This window comes from Bufo gargarizans, chromosome 10, assembly GCF_014858855.1.
Source record: "Bufo gargarizans isolate SCDJY-AF-19 chromosome 10, ASM1485885v1, whole genome shotgun sequence".
NCBI classification, from domain to species: domain Eukaryota; kingdom Metazoa; phylum Chordata; class Amphibia; order Anura; family Bufonidae; genus Bufo; species Bufo gargarizans.
The window spans coordinates 27,871,191-27,892,330 of NC_058089.1; the positions used below are offsets into that span (position 1 = coordinate 27,871,191).

The following is a 21,140-nucleotide window of genomic DNA, read 5'->3' on the forward strand; positions in this document are numbered from 1 at the left end:
TTATTATGACACATGTGTACAAGATAGACAATTTGCATTTTGAAGGATTTTTGAGTAGAAAGAGATATTAGCTATAAGCTGCCATAAGATTTATAAAGGCTAGTTAAGGGGAGCTTTGGAGTAGTTGCCCACAGCTAATAATTAAGTTCATTGTTTTAAAGGCCTTTGAGAAATCATTGCTAAAATTAGATGTAGTGCTCTCTGATTTCCTCACAACAGTTTCATAAATGCCCCATGTTGTGTTGAATATTCTTCGTTTCAGTCATTTCATCCATTAGCACACACTATTTTGGGATGATGCCTTACGTTTCACTCATTTCTCTTCTTTTATTAGTTGGAGCTTGACAACAAATTTAACAACAAGACTTGTGGTCTATGTGGGGACTTCAATGGCATTCCCGTTTACAATGAGTTTATTTCAAACAGTAAGACACCTTTATAATGGTACTGGAAGAGTTATACTAGATTTTGATCATGTACTAGACTTATTACATTTTTTCTTTTTCTACCTAGATGCTAAACTGACCCCGATTCAATATGGAAACATGCAGAAATTAAATGGACCTACAGAAATGTGTCAGGACCTAACCATCCAGCCTCAAAACAACTGCACTGATTCTGTAAGTTCTAGATACAACAAACAAACACCAGCTGATCAGACATGATAGGTCATAGACGTTGATTGCTGCACCACCATCCATCTGTATTTTACCAAAAATTCCTTAAGGCCCTTTTACATTAGCCATTAAGAATGCTCCAGATAATTGGCTGTTTTTTGGCTGATATATTATGCGGACCTACATATAATTTCTGTTGGCAGCACAAATCCCCATGAAAAGAAAGGATGGGCTACCAACAATAGGCAAACTATACTAATACTAATGATCATTCATCTCCTATACAGTTTGCATTGGCCATCTGTAAAAGAAAAACTGTTGAGTTGTTAGGCTCCATTCAGACGTCCGTATGAATGATCCGGATCCATTCTGCAATTATGCGGAACAGGTGCGGACCCATTCATTTTCAACAAGGCCGTAAAAGATGCATCCGCACTTCCGTTCTGCGGCTGTCCTATAGGCATTTTCTATTAAAGTGTGAATGGACCCTTATATTGTCAATCAGTGCTCATTCCAGGCTGAAATTGGTTATGTAAAAGGACCTTTACCCTATAATGATACTGTGCATGTGCAATACTACAACACATTTTGCATCCCATAGACATAGGAAGATATAGATTATCACTAATGACCATTGTTTGCTTTATTATTATTATTATTATTTTTCTTGCAGAGGAGACTTTGTGAAGTGATCTTGACCAGCTCTGCATTTTCCTCCTGCAACCGTCTAGTGGACCCTACATTATACATTGATGTTTGCGTACAAGATTTGTGCCGGTGTGCACAAAAAGATACTGGCTTCTGCCTTTGTAACACCTTTACTGAATATTCCCGGCAGTGTGCTCACGCTGGAGGGCAACCCAAGAACTGGAGAACTCCCAAGCTGTGCCGTGAGTTCACCCACATTACCTACTGAATATTGATGGAGAAGACCATAAGCTAAATACAAAGTATAATTAACATGCAGGACAAATAATTCTGAATCACTATTTTTTATCAAGTAGAAAATAATCGGATGGAAACAACAAATCCTCAAGTGAAGATTTATTCCAGATGCAACGTTTCGGCTGTTAGAGACTTGAAAAAGGCTCTAACATCTGAAATGTTGCATCTGGAATACATTTTCACTTGAGGATGTGCTGTCTCCATCCAATTTTATTCTAAGTTTTTTGATCATTTGATCCCTGTGAGGGAACTTGCCACCCCCCCCCCCCCCCCCCGGAGACATACACCGATTGCTTACCAAACTAGGCGTGCTGTGCTCCCTTCATTTTTCTATTTCATATCAAGAAGATTTGTCTTGTGGTTCTAAAGCAATGGCTTGTGTGCTAAATTTGCAGATGCCTTAATATTTTATATGCAAATGATTTGATTCGTGATCTAGCAGCTACTTGCACACAACAAAAATAGCTGTATGATAGATATACAAATACATGAGCTGTGGTTTTCTGTAGGACTTATCTTTTAAGACCATGTTTTTCAATTACAGCTCTTCAATGTAACTTCAATCTTGAATACAAGGAATGTGGAAATCCATGCCCCAACACTTGTTCCAACCCTGACCGCTCATCAGTCTGTGACAACCACTGTATTGATGGATGCTTTTGCCCTGCAGGTATGTCTTAAGAAAAAACTATTAATAAAGGCAGTGATAAAAAAGATATTCATGTAACTGCTGAATATTTATCAGAAAAAGATTCCTTAAAGCATTTATGAGTTTTCAAAACAAGTTTGAATAATGGCTGTGCATATCTATACAATTATAACTGTGATAGAACAGGTCTTTTTTGGGCTTCCTAATATTTTCGACTGCACAGCTAGATGCAGTTCTCTCACAAGCAGGGGGCGCCCTTACTTCCTACTATGTTTGTTGTCAGCTCCATAGAATAGATAAGGAGGGGGAAATCATACTTACAGAAAGGCATAATGCTCCTGTGATCTTCAGAAATAGTGTAGAATCAGTTCTTTTCTTTTGTGCTTCCTTGGCCTCTGCAGGCATACATAGCCACCTATCAGTCACTGGGGAAGAGATAAGAATTTAGTGGAGATGCAGTTATTTCATGAATACTGTACATAAGGGCACATTTTATTTCCGTGCTAATAGGAGAGTGGACCTTTCTGTGTACTATGCTGCCAGATCTGATTTAATTGTGGTATTTATCAATCATCTATCATATCTATCTGCTGAAATTGGTATTCAAGGAACCAGTGGGCCCCACAAACCTACCTTAAATAGTCATATATTGCCTGTGGAAAAAAAATTCTAATATACTTATCATCTTGAGGTTGCATGGATTGGCCACTTGAGAATCCCTTCATGTGACGCTCCTCTTCCGAAATTCTGCTTCCGTCAAGGTTACTTTATCAGGAATCCAGTCTTGATGGATAGGGACATCACTTTTGCTGACAAGGTGGATTTAGAGGTTTGTGCATGCAAAAGTAAAAGGGCTAGTTCTGGTCCCATCAATAAGAATGTGATGTCCCACTCCATTGATCATACTGGAAAAAAACTGGTAAAGGACATGATATCAGCAGAAGCAGGTTTTCAGAAGAAGAGAATTATGTGACCAGAATCTTGTAAAATGTAGTGTAAAATCCAGGCACTTTGAGACTGTTAGTATATTAGAATTATTTTTTCCACAGGCAAGTTGTGACTAAATAAGGTGCTAGAAAACCCCTTTGAACCATATATACTTATTGATTTTCAAGGCGCCATGCTGAAGCACCATCCAGATAATCAAACCCTATTACTACAGTACAGTATATTGACTAATTCTTCTCTGTATTAAGTTGTTTCTATTTCTCTTTTAAGGAACCGTTTTCGATGACATCAATAACACCGGCTGTATTCCCAAGCAGCAGTGTTCGTGTACTTACAATGGACAGATCTATACATCAGGCACTGGATATTCAGTTCAATGTCAATCTTGGTAAATGCTCTTTGCCATCATATTGTCTCAAAATGAATCAGTCATATTGTTATTGCACCTGTCGGTACAAACATTTCCTGATACAAAGTATTTTGAGAATCTAGCAGAGCAACTGGAGCAATGAAATGGATATCTCTGGATCCATGTGTGGTACATGGCTGGTTCTAGCTTAGCTAGGGAGAGTTCACATCTCTGTTTTAGTTATTCTGATCTGTCAGAAGAACAGAAAAAAAGCAGTATCCTTTTAAAAAATGCATCCTATGCATCAGTTATACACATTTGGCATCCATTTGAGCCATTTCCATCAGAAGGCATTATTTTAGAATGGAAAAAGTACAGAGAGAAGAGCAGGACTTCTATGAGGCCAGGACATGTACAGGGGAAACTCAAAAAATTAGAATATTATGCAAAGTTCATTTATTTCAGTAATGCAACTTAAAAGGTAAAAAACTAACATATGAGATAGACCCATTACATGCAAATCGAGATATTTCAAGCCTTTATTTGTCATAATTTGGATGATTATGGCTTACAGCTTATGAAACCCCAAAGTCTTCATTTTGAGGTCCCCTTTGCTCAGGGGATATGGATTAATTAGCTGACTCGAGTGTGACACTTTGAGCCTAGAATATTGAACCTTTTCACAAAATTCTAATTTTAAGCTGCATTAATGCAATTCCTTTTAATTTGCATTACTGAAATCAATGGACTTTTGCACGATATTCAAATTTTCCGAGTTTCACCTGTAATAGATGAGTAAAGGAAGACACAAGGACACACATGGGTTTCAGGAAAAGGAGCAGCCATTTTTTGTCCACACACTCTAGGGCTAAATGTTTCCTGGGTGAAGTCTACTAGTAGTGTTCGCCGAAGCTTGTATGCCGCTTCTGTACAGAGCCTCATGGCAGCTGCCAACCACCTCTGAAGATCTAATCTGGGCTGTATTATTAGATCTCTATTTAGAACCCAGATGAACTGTGGTGTGGGCCCTCAGGTAGTGTGATCAGTTTGCAGAAGCTCCTTCCACCAGTCATTTTAATCAGCTGACTAGTTAAAAGAGGCTTCTAAGGGATTTTTTTTTCAGGAATTTTATTTTGATGGCTTATCTTCAGGATATATACCACTAAATACCAGATTGGTGGGGGGTCCAACTTACAGACGATCAACTGTTTGAAAAAGCTGCTGCAGCCACCAGGGCTCCTGTCAGCTCTGCAGTCTCTTCATAGTTTACCAAACACAGTGCTGTACATTGTATAGTGGCAGTGCTTGGTATTGCAGCTCAGCCACATTCACTTGAATGGGACTGAAGTTGTGGTGCAATTCCACGTCTACTTCAGTCCCTGCTACTTTCCAGTTTCTGGTCACAGGCACGACAGACAAGAAATGGCTTGGCCTACTGCTTATCCAGTTACTGGTAGAGATGGGCCACAACTGTGGTCAGTGATGGGATGAGCAGTCCAAGCCATATCATGTGTGCCAAGCCCAGGACCAGAAAGTGGAGAGCAGCATTCCATATAAAACCCATTTAAAACATCTGTTTGTCACACAGCCATGAGCTATCCATTTGTAAATAGAGCTTCTTTCTGGCTTCTTCTGCTTCCCTTAGCGCAGACACAGCGCTCAGACAGAGTCTTAAAACATTTTTGATGTCTGCATTCTATTAACATTTGGCTACATCTATCACAACAGTTCCTCACCTCTCTCCACTCAAAACTGCACATACAGTAATGAGGTCTGTATTATGATGATGGGCCTGGGAGAAAAGCCATAATAAATGAATCTCTTTGTTTCAGCGATGCATGTAAAAGGCATTTATTAAGAAATTGCTAAAATTTCAATTTTGTAAAATATTTGCGAAACCATGTGGTCCCCCCAAAAAAGGCAATAGGGCAAATGTTACAAAAAACTTACACAAACTTGTTGTCACTTTTTTCTAGCACTTGTAATGAAGGAAAATGGAAATGTACAGAAAACAGCTGCCCTGCATCTTGTTCTATTGAAGGAGGATCTCATATCACATCTTTTGATAGCACCCTTTACACAATCAATGGCGACTGCTCCTATGTTATTTCTAAGGTAGGTTACATTTCTAACAAAGAAGATGATGTGGTTTAAACTGTGCATCCGTTTAAAGGGATCTGTGGCCCCCGACATCCCTAGGATTCTGCTGCTAGCCTCTACCAGTATGGTATCCCTAGAAGTAGTTATGGCAGCATGTATCACCTTAAATTTACTGCGTGCCTTCAGTAGCAATATGCAACAAAACTGTAATCTTAGCAAGGCATTGATAAGAGAGGACCTTGTCCGTGAGGCCTTGCTATCTAGACAGGAAAGAGAGAGGATACAGTAGGTGATGGTTGTGTAATGGCAGATTGGTAGATGGGCCCGACATGCATTTGATCAAAAATGTGCGCAAAGAGCTTCTATTTTTCCATTTATAGTAGGTATAATACTACTTTTATTTAGAATCCCCATTTCTCAGCTCTATTGTTTGTATGTAAAATGTTGTGCAGCCATTTTTTTCTTCAACCATGTTTGATGGATATGCACCTGTGACTATGAATATGAATGTGCTAGTCTAAATTTTCTTGTAGTGTGTAATGGCAGATGGGGTTATTGTAGGTTGTAGGTTTTGCTGAAAAGGTGGATATTCAGGTTGGTTTTGAAAGTTTGGATGGTGGAATGTGGGAAATTTTAATGTGCTGGGAAGGTGAGTTCCACTGAATGGGGTATGCACCAAAGATATCTTGGAGACGGCTGTTTGAAGAACAGACAAGAGGCCAGTAAAGAAGGAGGTCTTGGGACAATCAGAGATTACATGTGAAGAGGCAGAGGGCGATTGGGTCAGAAATGTATGAAGGAGACAAGCCGTGGATGGCTTTGTATGTCGTTTTTAATATTTTGAACTGAATTCATTGGATAAAGGGACTGGCAGGGGGAAGAAGCAGAGGAGAAAGGAGAGGAGAGGTGGATTAACTGGACAACAGAAATAAGGATAGCTAATATAGAGGCTTGAATGCTAGATGAGAAGCCACAGAGAGGGATGTTGTGCAAGTCTAGGTGAAAGATGATGATTATGTATTTTTAACCTTAACTTTTTGAAAAGTAATTTACTATAAACTAGAGCATTTCAATGAATTTCAAAAAGTTTTATGATTATGAAGCCCATTTGCTCAGTTTCAGGCAATATTTTGCCTCCGTTACTATATTTGAGAACTAAGCATATTTTACATGTCCTAATCATTCTTTGACACTCTCATTTTAGACATGTAACAAGAACACTTTCAGTGTGCTGGCAGAAATTCTTACATGTGGTCTGACCAGTACTGAGACATGCTTGAAGAGTGTAACCATTAGTCTTGCTGATGGAAAAGATGTAAGTTACATAGGCTGATGTGGTTATTGTATCTATAGTTGACATGGCCATCTATTCATTTTTTTATTATGTATTTTTTCTGTTTGACAGTTCATTTACGTTAAATCATGTGGCAGTGTCTATGTGAATTCGATATACACTCAATTACCCGTCTCATCAGGTAAGTTGCATATTCTAGCAGCAATTAAAATTAAGATACTGCATGCTCACTGCAATGCACTTGACCAAATATAAATATTCCCCTATTTAAGGGTACTTTCACACTATCGTTATTCTTTTCCGGTATTGAAATTCTGTAAAGGGTCTCGATACCAGAAAAAAATGCATACGTTTTGTCCTAATGCATTCTGAATGGAAAGCAATCCGTTCAGTATGCATCAGGATCCGTTCCGCCACTTGCTGCGGTATTTATTCCGGCCAAAATCCCGGAACGATACTGCACTTGCCGGATCCGGCATTAATTTCCATAGAGTTGTATTAATGCTGGATCCAGTACCAAGTCTTCTGGAAATTGCCGCATTGCCAGACCCAGTTTTCCGGTCTGCGTATGTTCCGGGACATAGGAGGAGCAAGATAGTTATTTTGACAAATTGCCCACCATCTAGGGTCTTTTCTGTTAAAGTTTATATGTGTGTATCTTGTAATAAGGTGATAAGCTGTAGATTTTTACACATATGTATGTTCTTGCTCCACAGCCAGTGTTACCATTTTCAAACCATCAACATTTTACATCATTGTGCAAACTAAGATTGGAATTCAACTCCAGATCCAACTTATACCCACTATGCAGCTGTACATCAGTCTTGACCCATCCTACAAAAGTCAAGTGTGTGGTAAGTAATGGCGGTGCAAAAAAATACCAAGATGAAAACCACTATATGTTTAAAGTAGTGATGAGCGGCATAGGCAATATTCAAATTCGCAATATTTCGTGAATTTTTGGCCGAATATTTGCCATAAATTAGAAAATTCGAGAATTCATGATCTCCAGTCATTATTTACTTGATTGTGAAAATCAGCAATGTAATATATTTGCGATAAAAATTCCCGATTAGAATTTTCGCACTCAACACTAGTTTAAAGGATGGCAGTTATATGTTTTCAAGTCATAATAGGAAAAGACAGGAATATTCTATTAACATACATATACTATATTGATAAACCCAGTCACTTGATCTGTCACCCCATCTTCTTAACTGTATACTTGAAGTCTCCAGGACTATGAAGTCACCATAGGAAAAAGGGAAGGGGCACTGAGCTTGGAGATACACACTGTAGAATTTTGTGATGTGATTACATTTTTTCATATAAAAAACTGCATAAATGCAGCCAGGTCTCATAGAGAAAACTCATGATGAGTCATGCTTTTCCCATCAAGAAAGAGTGATTGATAGCTTTGTCTGCTTGCATAATCATACAAGCTGCAAACCTCTTGGCTGGGAAAGAATAACTCATAGGGGCAATGTATCAAACTTCTACACCAGTTTTTTTTATGCAAGTCCTGTTTTGAACACCTTCCGATTAAAGAAAAATAATCCACATGAACTGGGGAATGAACCGAGCATTTGACCGGTGAGCTCCTTTCCAGCTGCAGATCGTTCAGATCTTTTCTGGATTTCTCTTCTTCTATCGAAGATGGTTGCACTGCTACTCCAGACCACATAATGCATACTATGCATCAAAAGGTCAAGACACTTCCTGCTTGTCCAGCCCTATCTTGGTTTGGCCACCACTGCTCACATAGTCCAAGCAAGTGTCTTGGACTTCCAGATGCACAGTTTGCCTCGGGTAATCTATGAATCAATGTGGCCATCTTGAATCTCTGAAGAGGAACCCAAGAATTGTAAAGTTGAAGAGTGAAGAAGTATGCTTTACTTTAAAAGCTATAAAAATGTCATCCTAATGGTTAGTTTTACCTGAAGGGGTTAATATGAAAAATATACATTCTGCTTCGTTAGCAGCAGTCTCGATGGAATGACACTAGAGGTCACTAGACAACTATTAGATGTGACTAATGCTTAAAACCTACTGGATAAAATGAATAGATTTTGCTTAACATTGGAAGGGATTTGGACAAAATTTAAGCAACAGTTATAAAAATCTTTTATATGAACTACTGTCTAGAAAAACATCCATTCCATTCCTCATCAATTAAATAAAATAACCATTTGATTAAATACAGGTCTTTGTGGCAACTATAACAGCATTCAAGCTGATGATTTCCAAGTGCTGAGTGGGGTCATTGAAGGAAGTGGCTCATCGTTTGCCAACACTTGGAAGACCCAGGCCAGCTGTCCTAATGTCGTCTCAAGCTTTGAAAATCCATGCTCCCTCAGCATTGAAAATGGTAGGTCAAACTATATATTAGCTATTAAACAGCCAAGCAGGCAAAAAAGCAAGGAATTAGTCAAGTAATTCCTCAACCCTTCAATCAGTAGGATAATTTTTAGATCTGTTTGATGCTGGCTACAAATCAACATTTCCATTAATATCAAATACTTATTTCTTCCAGAGCAATACGCTACGCACTGGTGCTCAATGTTAAGCGATCCTAATGGACCTTTTGCAGAATGCCAGGCAACAGTTAATCCAGCCACCTTCAAGTCGGTATGCAATTTGATTTACTGTACTTTAAAAGGGGTTTTCTGGTTTAGGAAACTCATTTCCAAAAACGGTGTTAGTTGGCTGGTAGGGTGGATTCAGAAACGTCAACTCTTTACCATGGTAGAGAGCAGCTAATTAGAATGCACTGAGAAGCACCTAACATTGCCCTCCTTTATATCTTTTTAGCTGCCTATCTGTCAATTTCTGTATTCCTCTTCTAGCATCCAAGATGGTTGGACCACTTCTCAAACTGCCTGATGCACACTGTGCATTTAGTAGCCCAAGACGCTTCCTACTTGTCCGGCCCTTCTCATAGATTTGCCGCAAATGCTCACATGAGCAGTGCTGGCCGATTCAAGGGCAGCAGGAAGTGTATTGGGCCAAAAACACAATATGCATCAGGCAGTCTGAGAAGTGCTGAGGCCATCTTGGATAGCAGAAGACGAGTCCAGGACTTGACAGATCTGCAACTAAAAAAATGAAAAGGAGCTCACCATGCAAGTGTTCTGTTTGTTCTCCAGTTAATGTGATTTTTGTTTTCTTAAATCGATCGGTTTAATTCCACAGTATAAATCTCTAATATTGCATCTGTTCTACAGAACTGCATGTTTGACTCATGCAACTGTGCCAAGAGTGAGGAGTGCATGTGTGCCGCTCTGTCCTCCTATGTACATGCTTGTGCCAAAGCAGGAATTTACCTGAAGGGATGGAGAAACAACGTCTGCCGTAAGTTTATTTTTAATGAAACATTGTTTTATACCAATTTCAGTTATAGGAGAGGCAAATTTGGTAAATGACATTGACATGGTATTGTTTTACAAGTTTAAACGTATGAACAGAAAAGGAGAGAAATAAACTCCACTTTCTACAGATTAACTAAATAGCACAGATATATTTCATTTTTCAAGTTTTTCTTTTTCATCCATAGAACTGTACACAACTACATGTCCCAAGACCTTATCCTACAGCTATGTCGTCAACACATGCCAACCTACTTGTCGCTCACTCAGCGAGCGTGACATTACTTGTGACATCTCCTTTGTCCCGGTTGATGGCTGTGTTTGCCAGAATGGAACCTACCTGGATGATAAGGGTGCCTGTGTGCTCCAGTCTGCTTGTCCTTGCTACTACAAGGGTTCTGCAGTGCCACCAGGAGAGGTGGTTCATGACAATGGAGCTATGTGGTAAGAAAATAACTACTGAACCTGTCAATGATGACAGTGAATGAAGACTCCCTTTGCTTGCTCTATTGGGAGGCTTTTCTTATCAGCTACTAATATAAAACTTGTATTCTTATTTTACTAGCACATGCACAAATGGAAAACTAGACTGTATTGGACAGACAACCTCACAGAAAGGTAAGAAGTCTAAAGCCAGCATGAGATCTACAAACTTCTAGCATTTTTAGTAAACATAACATTTAAGTAACAGAGATGGGTTGTCATTTGCAAATATGTTCCCCCAAAAAGTCTGTAAGGAAATTGAAAGATGGTAAATACCTAGGTTTTTGAGGTGAGGGTAAATTGTATCCATGCATGCATTGTATCATTAGCTTGTTTGCTGTTCTTAAAAACAAACTTTTAGCAAACCTTGACAGATGTATTAATACGACTTTATATTTAGGCAGCTTAGAGCTGACTAGATGCACCAAAGTTATCACAATGGATTTATGTCCCATTCTCATGAATAGTGGGGATCCCCACTGATCTAATAGTTATGGTGATCATATATATATATATATTATATATATATATATATGAGAGAAACATTGACTGATCCTACTGTTTTCAGCAGGACTCAACAACAGGAGATGTTAGGGAAAGAATGATGAGCATGCCCTATCCTTTGTTCTCTTCCGAGGTCTCGCAACAGTTTACTCCGTTCCCTCTGTTGACAACACATGTGTATAGGGGTGTTCATGCTCTAATATACTAATACTGATAACGTTAAGCACATTTTATTGAATCCTTTACTCCATAGCCTGTGTTGCCCCCATGGTGTATTTTGACTGTACTAAGAAACCTGCAGGCACAAAGGGATCTGAGTGCCAGAAGAGTTGCCAAACCCTTGACATGAACTGCGTAAGTAGTCCTTATGAAAGCTCACATACATACCATTTGTGAATGTAGCAGTCTGTGAATGGTTTTATCAGTTCCTTAAAGTGTGTCATTTCATTTTATTTATGTGTAGAGACAGTGAAGAGTATGTTTTGTAATACACTTGTTTAGGCAAATATGCTATTTTTTATTTATTCTATTACATTTGCCTCACTATTACAATATGTCAAAATAGACAAGTCAAGATACATACAGATATCATCAGTAAAAAAATATTGTCATACAAAATACTATAAACCCTTCAAAACCACATAGATGGCAGGACAGAGCCCAAGTGCAAAAAAATGTGGAGAGGGAGGATTCGTTCCAATCTTCATTGTAGATGGTAAGAATCCTGAGGCCAGACCTCGATTATTAACTTGAAATAGTTGCATTAAAAGAAGATAGCCATACCCCCAATATATTTCATATGGAAAGCCATCAGAACCCATTGAGGAGTTTTCAGCTATTTCATAAAGGGCCTGACTTACCCCAGAGAAAGTAATAGGGGCATTAAGCATTAACCTCTCTCTGCTCCTTCTCTAAATGTCACAGATGTAAATAATATGCATAAAATTCCCCTCCCCTTTATTATCCTCTTTTTATTACTATTTTGACCATCACTTTTAAGAGTTTTTTTTTTTTTTTTGCCCAAGAGTCTCCCAAAGTATTCTGGACCAGAGAAGAAAAAAAGACAATGTGGAGCCTTATCAATAAGAAAATCCTTATATATTTTTTTGGGCTTGTTCACATTCTTCATACTGTATATTAGTAGAATTATTAACATACTGACTCCATTTAATTAATTATTCTAACTCTGCTAATCATTCTTCCCCCTTGTTCAGGCTTTAATACAGGCATGGGACTGTGATCTGACACTCCTCTAAGTTCATATTTTATTTGACTAATTGTTGAAAAAAGGCTAAGTTTAGAAAACTATATCCAGTCTAGAGAAAGTCTGTTGTGAGCTGTTATAATAAGAGAAAAACTTAGTATGAAAATTCAGAGCCCTCCATGTATCCATCAGTCTTTTTCACAGGAGAGGAAACATATTTGTTATCACACATCCCTTCCAATCTCGCCCAATGCTTAGACTTACGTTCCAATTCTCTTCTTAAATTGTTTTTGGTTTTTATATTACAGTACAGTGCACAGTGTGTCTCTGGCTGCGTGTGCCAAGATGGACTGATAGCTGATGGAAAGGGGGGATGTGTGACAGAGAGCCAATGTCCATGTATACACAACAACAAAGCCTACATGCCAGGAGAAAATATCAAGGTCTCTTGTAACACTTGGTGAGTGAAAAACACAATACATACACTTGAGGGTCACGGTGTCTGGATAACTTCTTAACTATTGATTGATTTTGCCATCAGCACGTGCAAAAACAGAGCATGGGAATGCAGTGGTGATATTTGTATGGGCACCTGCGCTGTATATGGAGATGGTCACTATCTTACCTTTGACAGTAAATCATATGTTTTTAATGGAGATTGTGAATATACCCTGGCTCAGGTAAGTAGCACACTTTAAGTCCTTAATCTATGTATATATTTTTCCCAGGACAGCCTGAATTTGTCAGGACTGTCTTTGAAAGTTTAGTACTATTGGCAACTACGACCACTGATTTTTGATTTTTTTGAAACCTAGGATTACTGCACTGGTAACTCCAGTAATGGAACTTTCCGTGTTATAACGGAGAACATCCCATGCGGTACCACAGGAACTGCTTGTTCTAAATCCATCAAAGTTTTCCTCGGGGTGAGTTTTAAAAATGGCACACAATATTATCTGAAAGTAATGTGCACATTATTACAACAACACACAACTGCTATGAAATGTGATTTACATTCTCTTTGTGCAGAACTATGAACTAATACTTGCTGAAGATAAATTTGAGGTTGTACAACGGAATTTAGGAACATATATACCATATAAAGTGCGCCAGATGGGTATCTACATGGTGATTGAGGCCCTCAATGGACTGGTTCTGGTATGGGACAAGAAAACCAGCATATATATTAAGCTTGAACCTAGTTTCCAGGTAAGTTAAATAAAGCTCATGAAAGTCTGTGGTTATTGTTTTTTTCTAGGAAACTAGTGTTGCTTTGAATGATTGACCAGGAAATTTGAATTCTGTATTTTAGACAAACAATCAGTACATGTGGTCCCCCGCTTTACAATATTAATTGGTTCTGGGCAACAACTGTAAGGTGAAAACATTGCTAAAGCCATAACTCTATGGAAAACTAGTAATGGGTTCTGAAAGCTCCATTATGTCATCAAAAGTTTCAAGTGATGGCCTAGCCTTCAGTATACTCCATCACTATCTGTTTAGCGGTGGTCCGGCAACCACTCCCTGCCCATCACCTGTTTGGGTGTAGCTCCAGCACCAGAATGCAGTGCTGGAACTACAGTCCTCCATCCATTCTGTATTGGATGCCAAGTTCCGGTGCTGAAGTTAGACCCAAGCAGCTAATAGGCAAGAGTGTGGGGTGTCAGATTCCCATCGATTAGGTAGTGATGAATATAAGTCAGAAACAGCTCCTGTAAAAATAAAAAATAAAATAAACTGCAGCTCTAAATCACATTTTGCAGTGGACTGGAGATTCTTCATGGTCCTGCACAGCATAGCATGCCCTCACCTGGTGTCCAAAAAAGCAGGCTTATCCAGGCATAGGCAAATATTAGAGGACATGTAATACTGCACTGTACTAGAGAGAGGTGCAACATAGCCGCCAATCAGTGCATGCACTGCAGTAATACAGATGTTTTTCCAGTGATATACTCTTCCAAATTTGCTGGATCTTCCAGGCAATCATAAGTGTTGGAGATTAATTATGTCCATGCGATTATATGCTGAAAGTGAGAGCATTGTAATTTGGTGGACCACTGTGTATCAAATTACTAAGGCCTAAGCAAAGTCAGGGGTTATAAAATGTTTAAGCTGCACACTACACGTGTAGCTTATTCTGCTTCTTACAGATATCTATATCTTTCTTTACAGGGCAAAGTTTGTGGTCTTTGTGGTAATTACGATGGAAATTTTGTCAATGACTATACAACCAGAAGCTTGGCTGTGGTCGGAAATGTTATGGAATTTGGTAACAACTGGAAAATGTCTCCCAGCTGCCTAGATGCTGTAGACTTGGGAGACTCCTGTTCTTTAAATCCCTACAGGAAGGCATGGTCTCAGAAGCAGTGTAGTGTCATCACCAGTGACACTTTCTCAAACTGTCACTCACTCGTAAGTTCAATTATTTAGGATAATTTTATGTTTGAATCTTTAAAGAACTTTTATTCAACCCAACGGCAGCAAAAAAAATGTAAACAATTATAACAATAAAAAGGTAGAATCGGGACCAACAAGGGGTCTATGTTTCATTTTGGTCTTCCTCTGACTTGTCTACCACTGCTAATATATTATTTCAAACTTGTCAGTTGTCACTTTCATCTCATGCAAATGTATGCATTTTTGTAACTCCACTTTGACAACCAGTACCATGAAGTTGCAGTGAAAATGTTAAATTAATGTCCCATTCCAATAGTTACCTTAAATTAATTTGTATTTTTGCATTTAACTTAGTAGGACCTGACGCATAGCTCTGACTTTTGTAGGTTAACCCGCTCAAGTATTATGATGCTTGTGTCAGCGATTCTTGTGCCTGTGATACCGGTGGAGATTGTGAGTGTTTCTGTACAGCAGTAGCCGCTTATGCCCAAGCTTGTAGTGAAGCTGGTGTGTGTGTTCGCTGGAGAACTCCAACAATGTGCCGTGAGTATATTATACACTATAAATCAATGCCAAAGATACTTTACATTACTTTCTTATATTTGATTATTCTTACTAAATAATACCATCAAAAGTCCATCAATCCTAAAATCACATAATTCTAAAATATTTCACACACTTTTGTCCACCATAGCTATTTTCTGTGATTATTACAATCGTGAAGGACACTGCGAGTGGCATTACAAAGCATGTGGTGCCCCCTGCATGAAGACCTGTAGGAACCCAAGTGGAACTTGTTACCACAACTTACCAGGCCTGGAAGGTAAATATTTAGTAATGGTTGGTGGATTATCTGGTTTTCAGGGTAAGATGGGCCTCCAAAGACTAGTTTTCTGTATAAATAAGGCAATATAGAAATATGTGATTAGCCCATGGCAATAGAAGAAAGAACATAAGATCTAATCAGCTAATGATGTATGTATTTCAGGATGCTACCCCAACTGTCCACCTGAATCACCATATTTTGATGAGGACAAAATGGAATGTGTAGAATCATGTCCTTGCTATTCACTCAATGGAACAGAGTATTATATTGGTCAGGAGATGCCTCCAGAGGATAATAACAACATCTGCACAACTTGGTAAGAAGAGTACAAGTCATTCCTGCTGACTAGTGGGTGTATGATGCTCCATTGAACATACTGCAGAGATGCAGTTTAGTATGCAATAATCCATATCCCTGAGGCTTTAAAGAGGTTTTCTGAGATATTGGTTTTCAATATCAGATCACCAGGGATCTGACACCTGGGATCCCTGCCAATCAGCGTTTTAAGAAAGCCTCGGTGCTCGCTGCAGCCTCCTCACAACTTACCAAGCTCAGCGCCAACCATTGCATAGCATCTGTGCTCGGTATTACAGCTCAGCCCCATTCACTTCAATAGGACTATGCTACACCTAGGCCATGTGACCGATAAACGCGTCGTCACTGGCCGAGGTGAGCACCACAGTCTCTTCAACCAGCTAATTGGTGGGGGTGTCGGTAGTCAGAACCTCACTGATCAAATATTAATGACCCAAGCAGAAAGCCTAGAGCTACTGTATCTTTAGCGTACCCACAAACGGCAGATTTTGTTGCAGAAAGAAAAACCTTCATTCTTGCAGAAAACAGGAGAATATAGAAGCAACTTTCAGTTGCAGAACTTTCTGCAACCAAACTTGCCGTGTGAAAGCATCCCTAATGTTCTTACGACAATGCTTTTGGCATGCCTGCTTTATGTAGCCTTGAACACACATATCCAATGCAGTTAGGCTGTTAATATTGTTAATAAAACACAGAACGGTGATTGTTAACAGTACATGAACTTTTCATTTGCAAATGCGTTCATTTTCCAGTAATTGCCGCTATCAGTATGCCTATATATGTGAATAGTGATCTCAATATTTACCTGTAAAAATGATTCAAAATTTCCAGTGACACGAATTGTCCTAATGTAAATATTGGTTGATTTGTCTCATTCTGAGCCTAAAGCACACTAGAACGTTAGATGAAGTACCTACTGGCCTGGTAATGGCTAAGAAAGAAAGGTGACTGGTAACCAGTTCCGGTATCTCTGACGCTGATTATTATCTAGTAGAGCATTGAACTAGCACATGTCAAATGTAGCAAAAAATTCTAAGAATGAAAAAAAAACAACAAATAAAATAGATGCTTGTTCTTTTCTTTTTCAGCAAGTGTACTCTAAAAGGCAGAAAATGTACTTATGAAGGTAAATTCATTCATGTACTTATTAACTGTTAAAGGGAATCTGTCACCAGCGACCTTCCCGCCCAACTGTTTCCATAGACACATAACTGTGGTTCACTGGATTGAAACATTGTTTTTCTTTTATTAATCCGAGATTCAGTTCCCAAGTTATGACACTTTTTCTTAAAATGCAATTTAGACCTTTGGTGCAAAGAGGGTGTCACATTTGCTCTTGTTACACACAAGCTCCACCCATTTCTCTGGCCAGCTCCTCCCTCCCTGCTTTGGCACTGCCTGGTCCTGCCAATCAAAACAGCAAGGGAGGGGCTGGCAACAGAAAGGAGCAAAGCTTGGGTGCAACAATAGCAATGGTGACACCTTTGCCGCACTAAAGGACTTGGGACTTCTCACTACGAGCCACTGCAAAGTGCAAACAGTCAGTGTAACACATGGTGGGCCATTCATATGGTCAGATGTGACTTCACTCACTGACCCATATTCAATCACCTGATAAAAAGTACACAAAAGTGCCCATACATTTCTAACGGCTCACCAGATGATGCCTCCATAATTAGATCTAGTTCATTTTCATTGTCATGCCCAGCTCTGTGATGCCAGGTGTTTAGAGAATAGGCCATACAAGCAGGAGATGAACACCAGGAGCATGGTCACGTCACTGCATCTGAGATTGGCTAACAAGGGCATCTCAGCTACAGAGGCTGGATTAGGGACTACTCAGAAACTTGGAACTTCATTGTAATGGGACCCTGACTTTTTGCTATTTTTGTAGTCAGAAGTGAAAGGAGGAGCTGCAGATTGGAAATACTTTTACTAAACACTCATCCTCTAATTGTTGCAGTACAAAAGTTACAAACCAATCACAAAGGTTCATAGTGTCCTGACGTAGTGTAGGGAAAGGGATGTTAAAGGTTCTTGTTATATACTTTATTAGTGAAAAATGTTTCTTTTTTCTAGAAGTCAGGATGTAAAGACTTTCCTTAGCAAAGCTGTAATTGAGCACTGCTTCTCAGTGTCTCTCTTAATGCTGGGAATATAGAGAGAGGAGTGGGCCTGTATAGTTGTGCTCTGACAGTAAGTGTGCTGTGTTCTTGTACACTTACTGTCAGTGCTAGCAGTCCTGCTCCCTACTTTCTTGCACCTAATAAAATAGAAGTACAAGGAAAAGAGAGATAAACTGGTAGAGCTGCCAGTGGTTAGCACGGGTAGGAAGTCAGTTAACCAGGTACAAGTCAATTATTGGCTGGGGTAGTGACAAGTGGTGACTGGAAGCCTCTGTATGTTACAATAAAGCATCCCCATTATTTAGTAGAACCCTGTAGATAGGCTCTCCTTAGTAAAGTTCAGTTAGAGCATTGCTAGGGAGACACTTGACACCCTGATTTGTAGTATAAAGAAACTTCTTTCCAAAATAAAGTACAACCCTAAATTACATTGACAATTAACTGAAACGGCAGTTACACTTTGAGCAGAGAAGTGCAACGTAAGGTTAGGTTTACATCTATGCTTGTGCCAGATCTGTCACATGATGTACACTAACGGCGCCTGATATGCCCTATTAGATATATTGGGTTCTGTCCAGTTTCTGTCATGGTGTCAGCAATTTTACCAGAAAAAAATAGTGCAGTCTTGACATACAATCACAAACCTTTTTAGGCATTCTAAAGAGTGGAGAAAGTTCTCCATCCTTTTCTAAGATATTTATATAAATGTATATGGTTGTTGGATAATCTAGAACAGTGATGGTGAACTGTTTAGAGGACAAGTGCCCAAACTGCAACCCAAAACCCACTTATTTATTGCAAAGTGCCAACACCGCAATTTACCCTGAATACTACAGTCCAATATAGTATATATTCCATGTACTTTATCATTTATCTATAATATCCTGCCTACATTCAGTGCGCTGTCTGTTCTGTTCATAGTGCGCCCTTTAAGGCATATTGGTCCACTATTGGTACACCATTGACTTTTTCCAGGGTGCGGATGCCTACATAGAAGGCTCTGAGTGCCACCTCTGGCAGCCGTGCCACAGGTTCGCCACTACTGATCTAGAACATTGGCACTTTTACTTTCTGTGTTTAAATTTTCTATTGTCTATCTATGCTAACTGTATGGCATTACTGACAATGAAAACAAACTGTACCTAATGAACTAAAGGCATATAGCTGAGAACAGTACATAATGTCACCTCAGCTTTTTTTCTCATGGTGTCCGTTACTCTGTTAGTAATATATTGCCTTCTCTTTTGCAGAATGTTGTGTGTATGAAGGAAAGATATACAGGACACCAGACCTCATTTACAATACAACTGATGGCATGGGGGGATGCATTGTAGCATACTGTATTAAGGGAGTGATCGAAGGAAACAACACAGCTTGCAGTTCACCTACAACTACACCTACAACTGTTTTCAGCTTTTCTACTACAACTCCTATAACAACACCAACAACGGGAACACCAACAACTGAAACATCAAAAACACCACCAACATCAACACCAACAACTGGAACATCAAAAACACCAACAACAGGAACAAAAACAACACCAACAACTGGAACAACAACAGCGCCAACAACTGGAACAACAAAAACACCAACAACAGTAACACCAACAACTGGAACATCAAAAACACCAACAACAGGACCAACAACTGAAACACCAAAAACACCGACTACCACCACTACCACTGTCAGCAGCACTATTAAAGGTAAAATTTCTTTCTACCTTAGTATTATTAAAATTAATTTGTCACCAGGTTTTTGCTACCCTATCTGAGGTGATGACAAGAGTCCCTGATTCAAGCATTAGGTTACTTGCTTGATGTCATGCTGTGCTTTTCATAAAATCACACTTTATCAGCAGTAGCCAAGCCCAGCATCAGAGTCCTCCTATTCATACACAGCAGGCTCTCTTCGAACTGCTGCCTCTGATTGACAACTTTCTCCCTGTCAATTAGTAGCTTGTTGACAGGGTTAGCACAAAGATCATAAATATCAAGGACACTGGACATACAAACATCTGGACTGATTGTTTGCTTTTTGGTTTAGTGCAACTTGCTACAGTCCTGTTATCATTTTTATGATTAAAGGTAGAAACATAAAAGGGACACTTATAATTCTAATGCAGGTGCAGAAGCTAAAGGTGGGGGCTGCAGTAGGCAAGGCACACTTTAACCCAGAATTTAAAGCCAATATAAATGAATATTTAAGGGGTGTTCCATTTTCAGTACATGAATATAATGTTTTGCATAATAAAAGGCATTCAAATGTTCTAATATACTTTCTATATTAAAGGGAGCTTCAAGCATTGGCATAATAGTAGGGAATGTAATGAAATAAAAAAAGAAAACTGTTAAATCACCTGCCACTCCATTGCGTGCACTCTGGTGGTCTTCGCTGGTCTTTTTTTCTTATTCTGCAGTGAAGACATTGAATGCATCCATGTGATCGCAGCATCCAATTACTAGAATCAATTGGTAGATGTCACAAGGATGCTCTTCATGATTCTCCTGCAGCACAGTAAACAAAGAGTATCAACTGTGAAGTGATGGGAATTCAACATACAGATATAGTAGAGCTACAACTGACTCTGATAACACATGTCACAGTGTTATCTCGATTATCTCGTGACAAAAAACATTGAAATTCACTGAAAGTCAGTAAACATTTTCTTGCCATTCTTTACCTAACACTTTAACCATCAGGTTTAGCTCGGCTGCATCTGTATGAAGATTAGTTATTTTTTATTACATTCCATAGCGTTTTGCTAATTTTAAAATGTCCAAATGTCCAGTAAACCTCTTAAATGCCTCAGGATCTCTGCTTGCTGTCATTCAGTTGGATCTCTTTTTTTTTTTTAGCAAATACAAATCTATCCTGGTCATGTGATTGACACATGAATGCTCAGTTCATTGCAAGACATGGCTCTGATACACCTACAAATGTGTCCAGCCTTACCTTTAAATTAGGGAAGGAATACAATTTCACATATAGACAATTCAATATTAATATTTGTTATAA

The 21,140-nt window shown here is 39.0% G+C and overlaps 1 protein-coding gene across 1 annotated transcript in view; it reads left to right on the forward strand.

Moving 5' to 3' along the window:
• The window catches only part of LOC122920019 (mucin-5AC-like), a 69,998-nt gene that overhangs the window by 13,440 nt on the left and 35,418 nt on the right, over positions 1 to 21,140 (forward strand). The window contains exons 12-36 of the mRNA XM_044269229.1: positions 335 to 425; positions 514 to 620; positions 1,291 to 1,507; positions 2,107 to 2,232; positions 3,430 to 3,547; positions 5,485 to 5,623; positions 6,813 to 6,923; positions 7,014 to 7,087; positions 7,623 to 7,756; positions 9,106 to 9,270; positions 9,436 to 9,530; positions 10,127 to 10,253; positions 10,456 to 10,711; positions 10,833 to 10,885; positions 11,508 to 11,608; positions 12,767 to 12,918; positions 13,000 to 13,138; positions 13,274 to 13,384; positions 13,488 to 13,667; positions 14,631 to 14,870; positions 15,242 to 15,398; positions 15,550 to 15,678; positions 15,844 to 15,997; positions 17,085 to 17,122; positions 19,373 to 19,828. Of these exons, the coding sequence (XP_044125164.1) occupies positions 335 to 425; positions 514 to 620; positions 1,291 to 1,507; positions 2,107 to 2,232; positions 3,430 to 3,547; positions 5,485 to 5,623; positions 6,813 to 6,923; positions 7,014 to 7,087; positions 7,623 to 7,756; positions 9,106 to 9,270; positions 9,436 to 9,530; positions 10,127 to 10,253; positions 10,456 to 10,711; positions 10,833 to 10,885; positions 11,508 to 11,608; positions 12,767 to 12,918; positions 13,000 to 13,138; positions 13,274 to 13,384; positions 13,488 to 13,667; positions 14,631 to 14,870; positions 15,242 to 15,398; positions 15,550 to 15,678; positions 15,844 to 15,997; positions 17,085 to 17,122; positions 19,373 to 19,828 (3,670 nt within the window). The remainder of the gene's footprint in view (positions 1 to 334; positions 426 to 513; positions 621 to 1,290; positions 1,508 to 2,106; positions 2,233 to 3,429; positions 3,548 to 5,484; positions 5,624 to 6,812; positions 6,924 to 7,013; positions 7,088 to 7,622; positions 7,757 to 9,105; positions 9,271 to 9,435; positions 9,531 to 10,126; positions 10,254 to 10,455; positions 10,712 to 10,832; positions 10,886 to 11,507; positions 11,609 to 12,766; positions 12,919 to 12,999; positions 13,139 to 13,273; positions 13,385 to 13,487; positions 13,668 to 14,630; positions 14,871 to 15,241; positions 15,399 to 15,549; positions 15,679 to 15,843; positions 15,998 to 17,084; positions 17,123 to 19,372; positions 19,829 to 21,140) is intronic.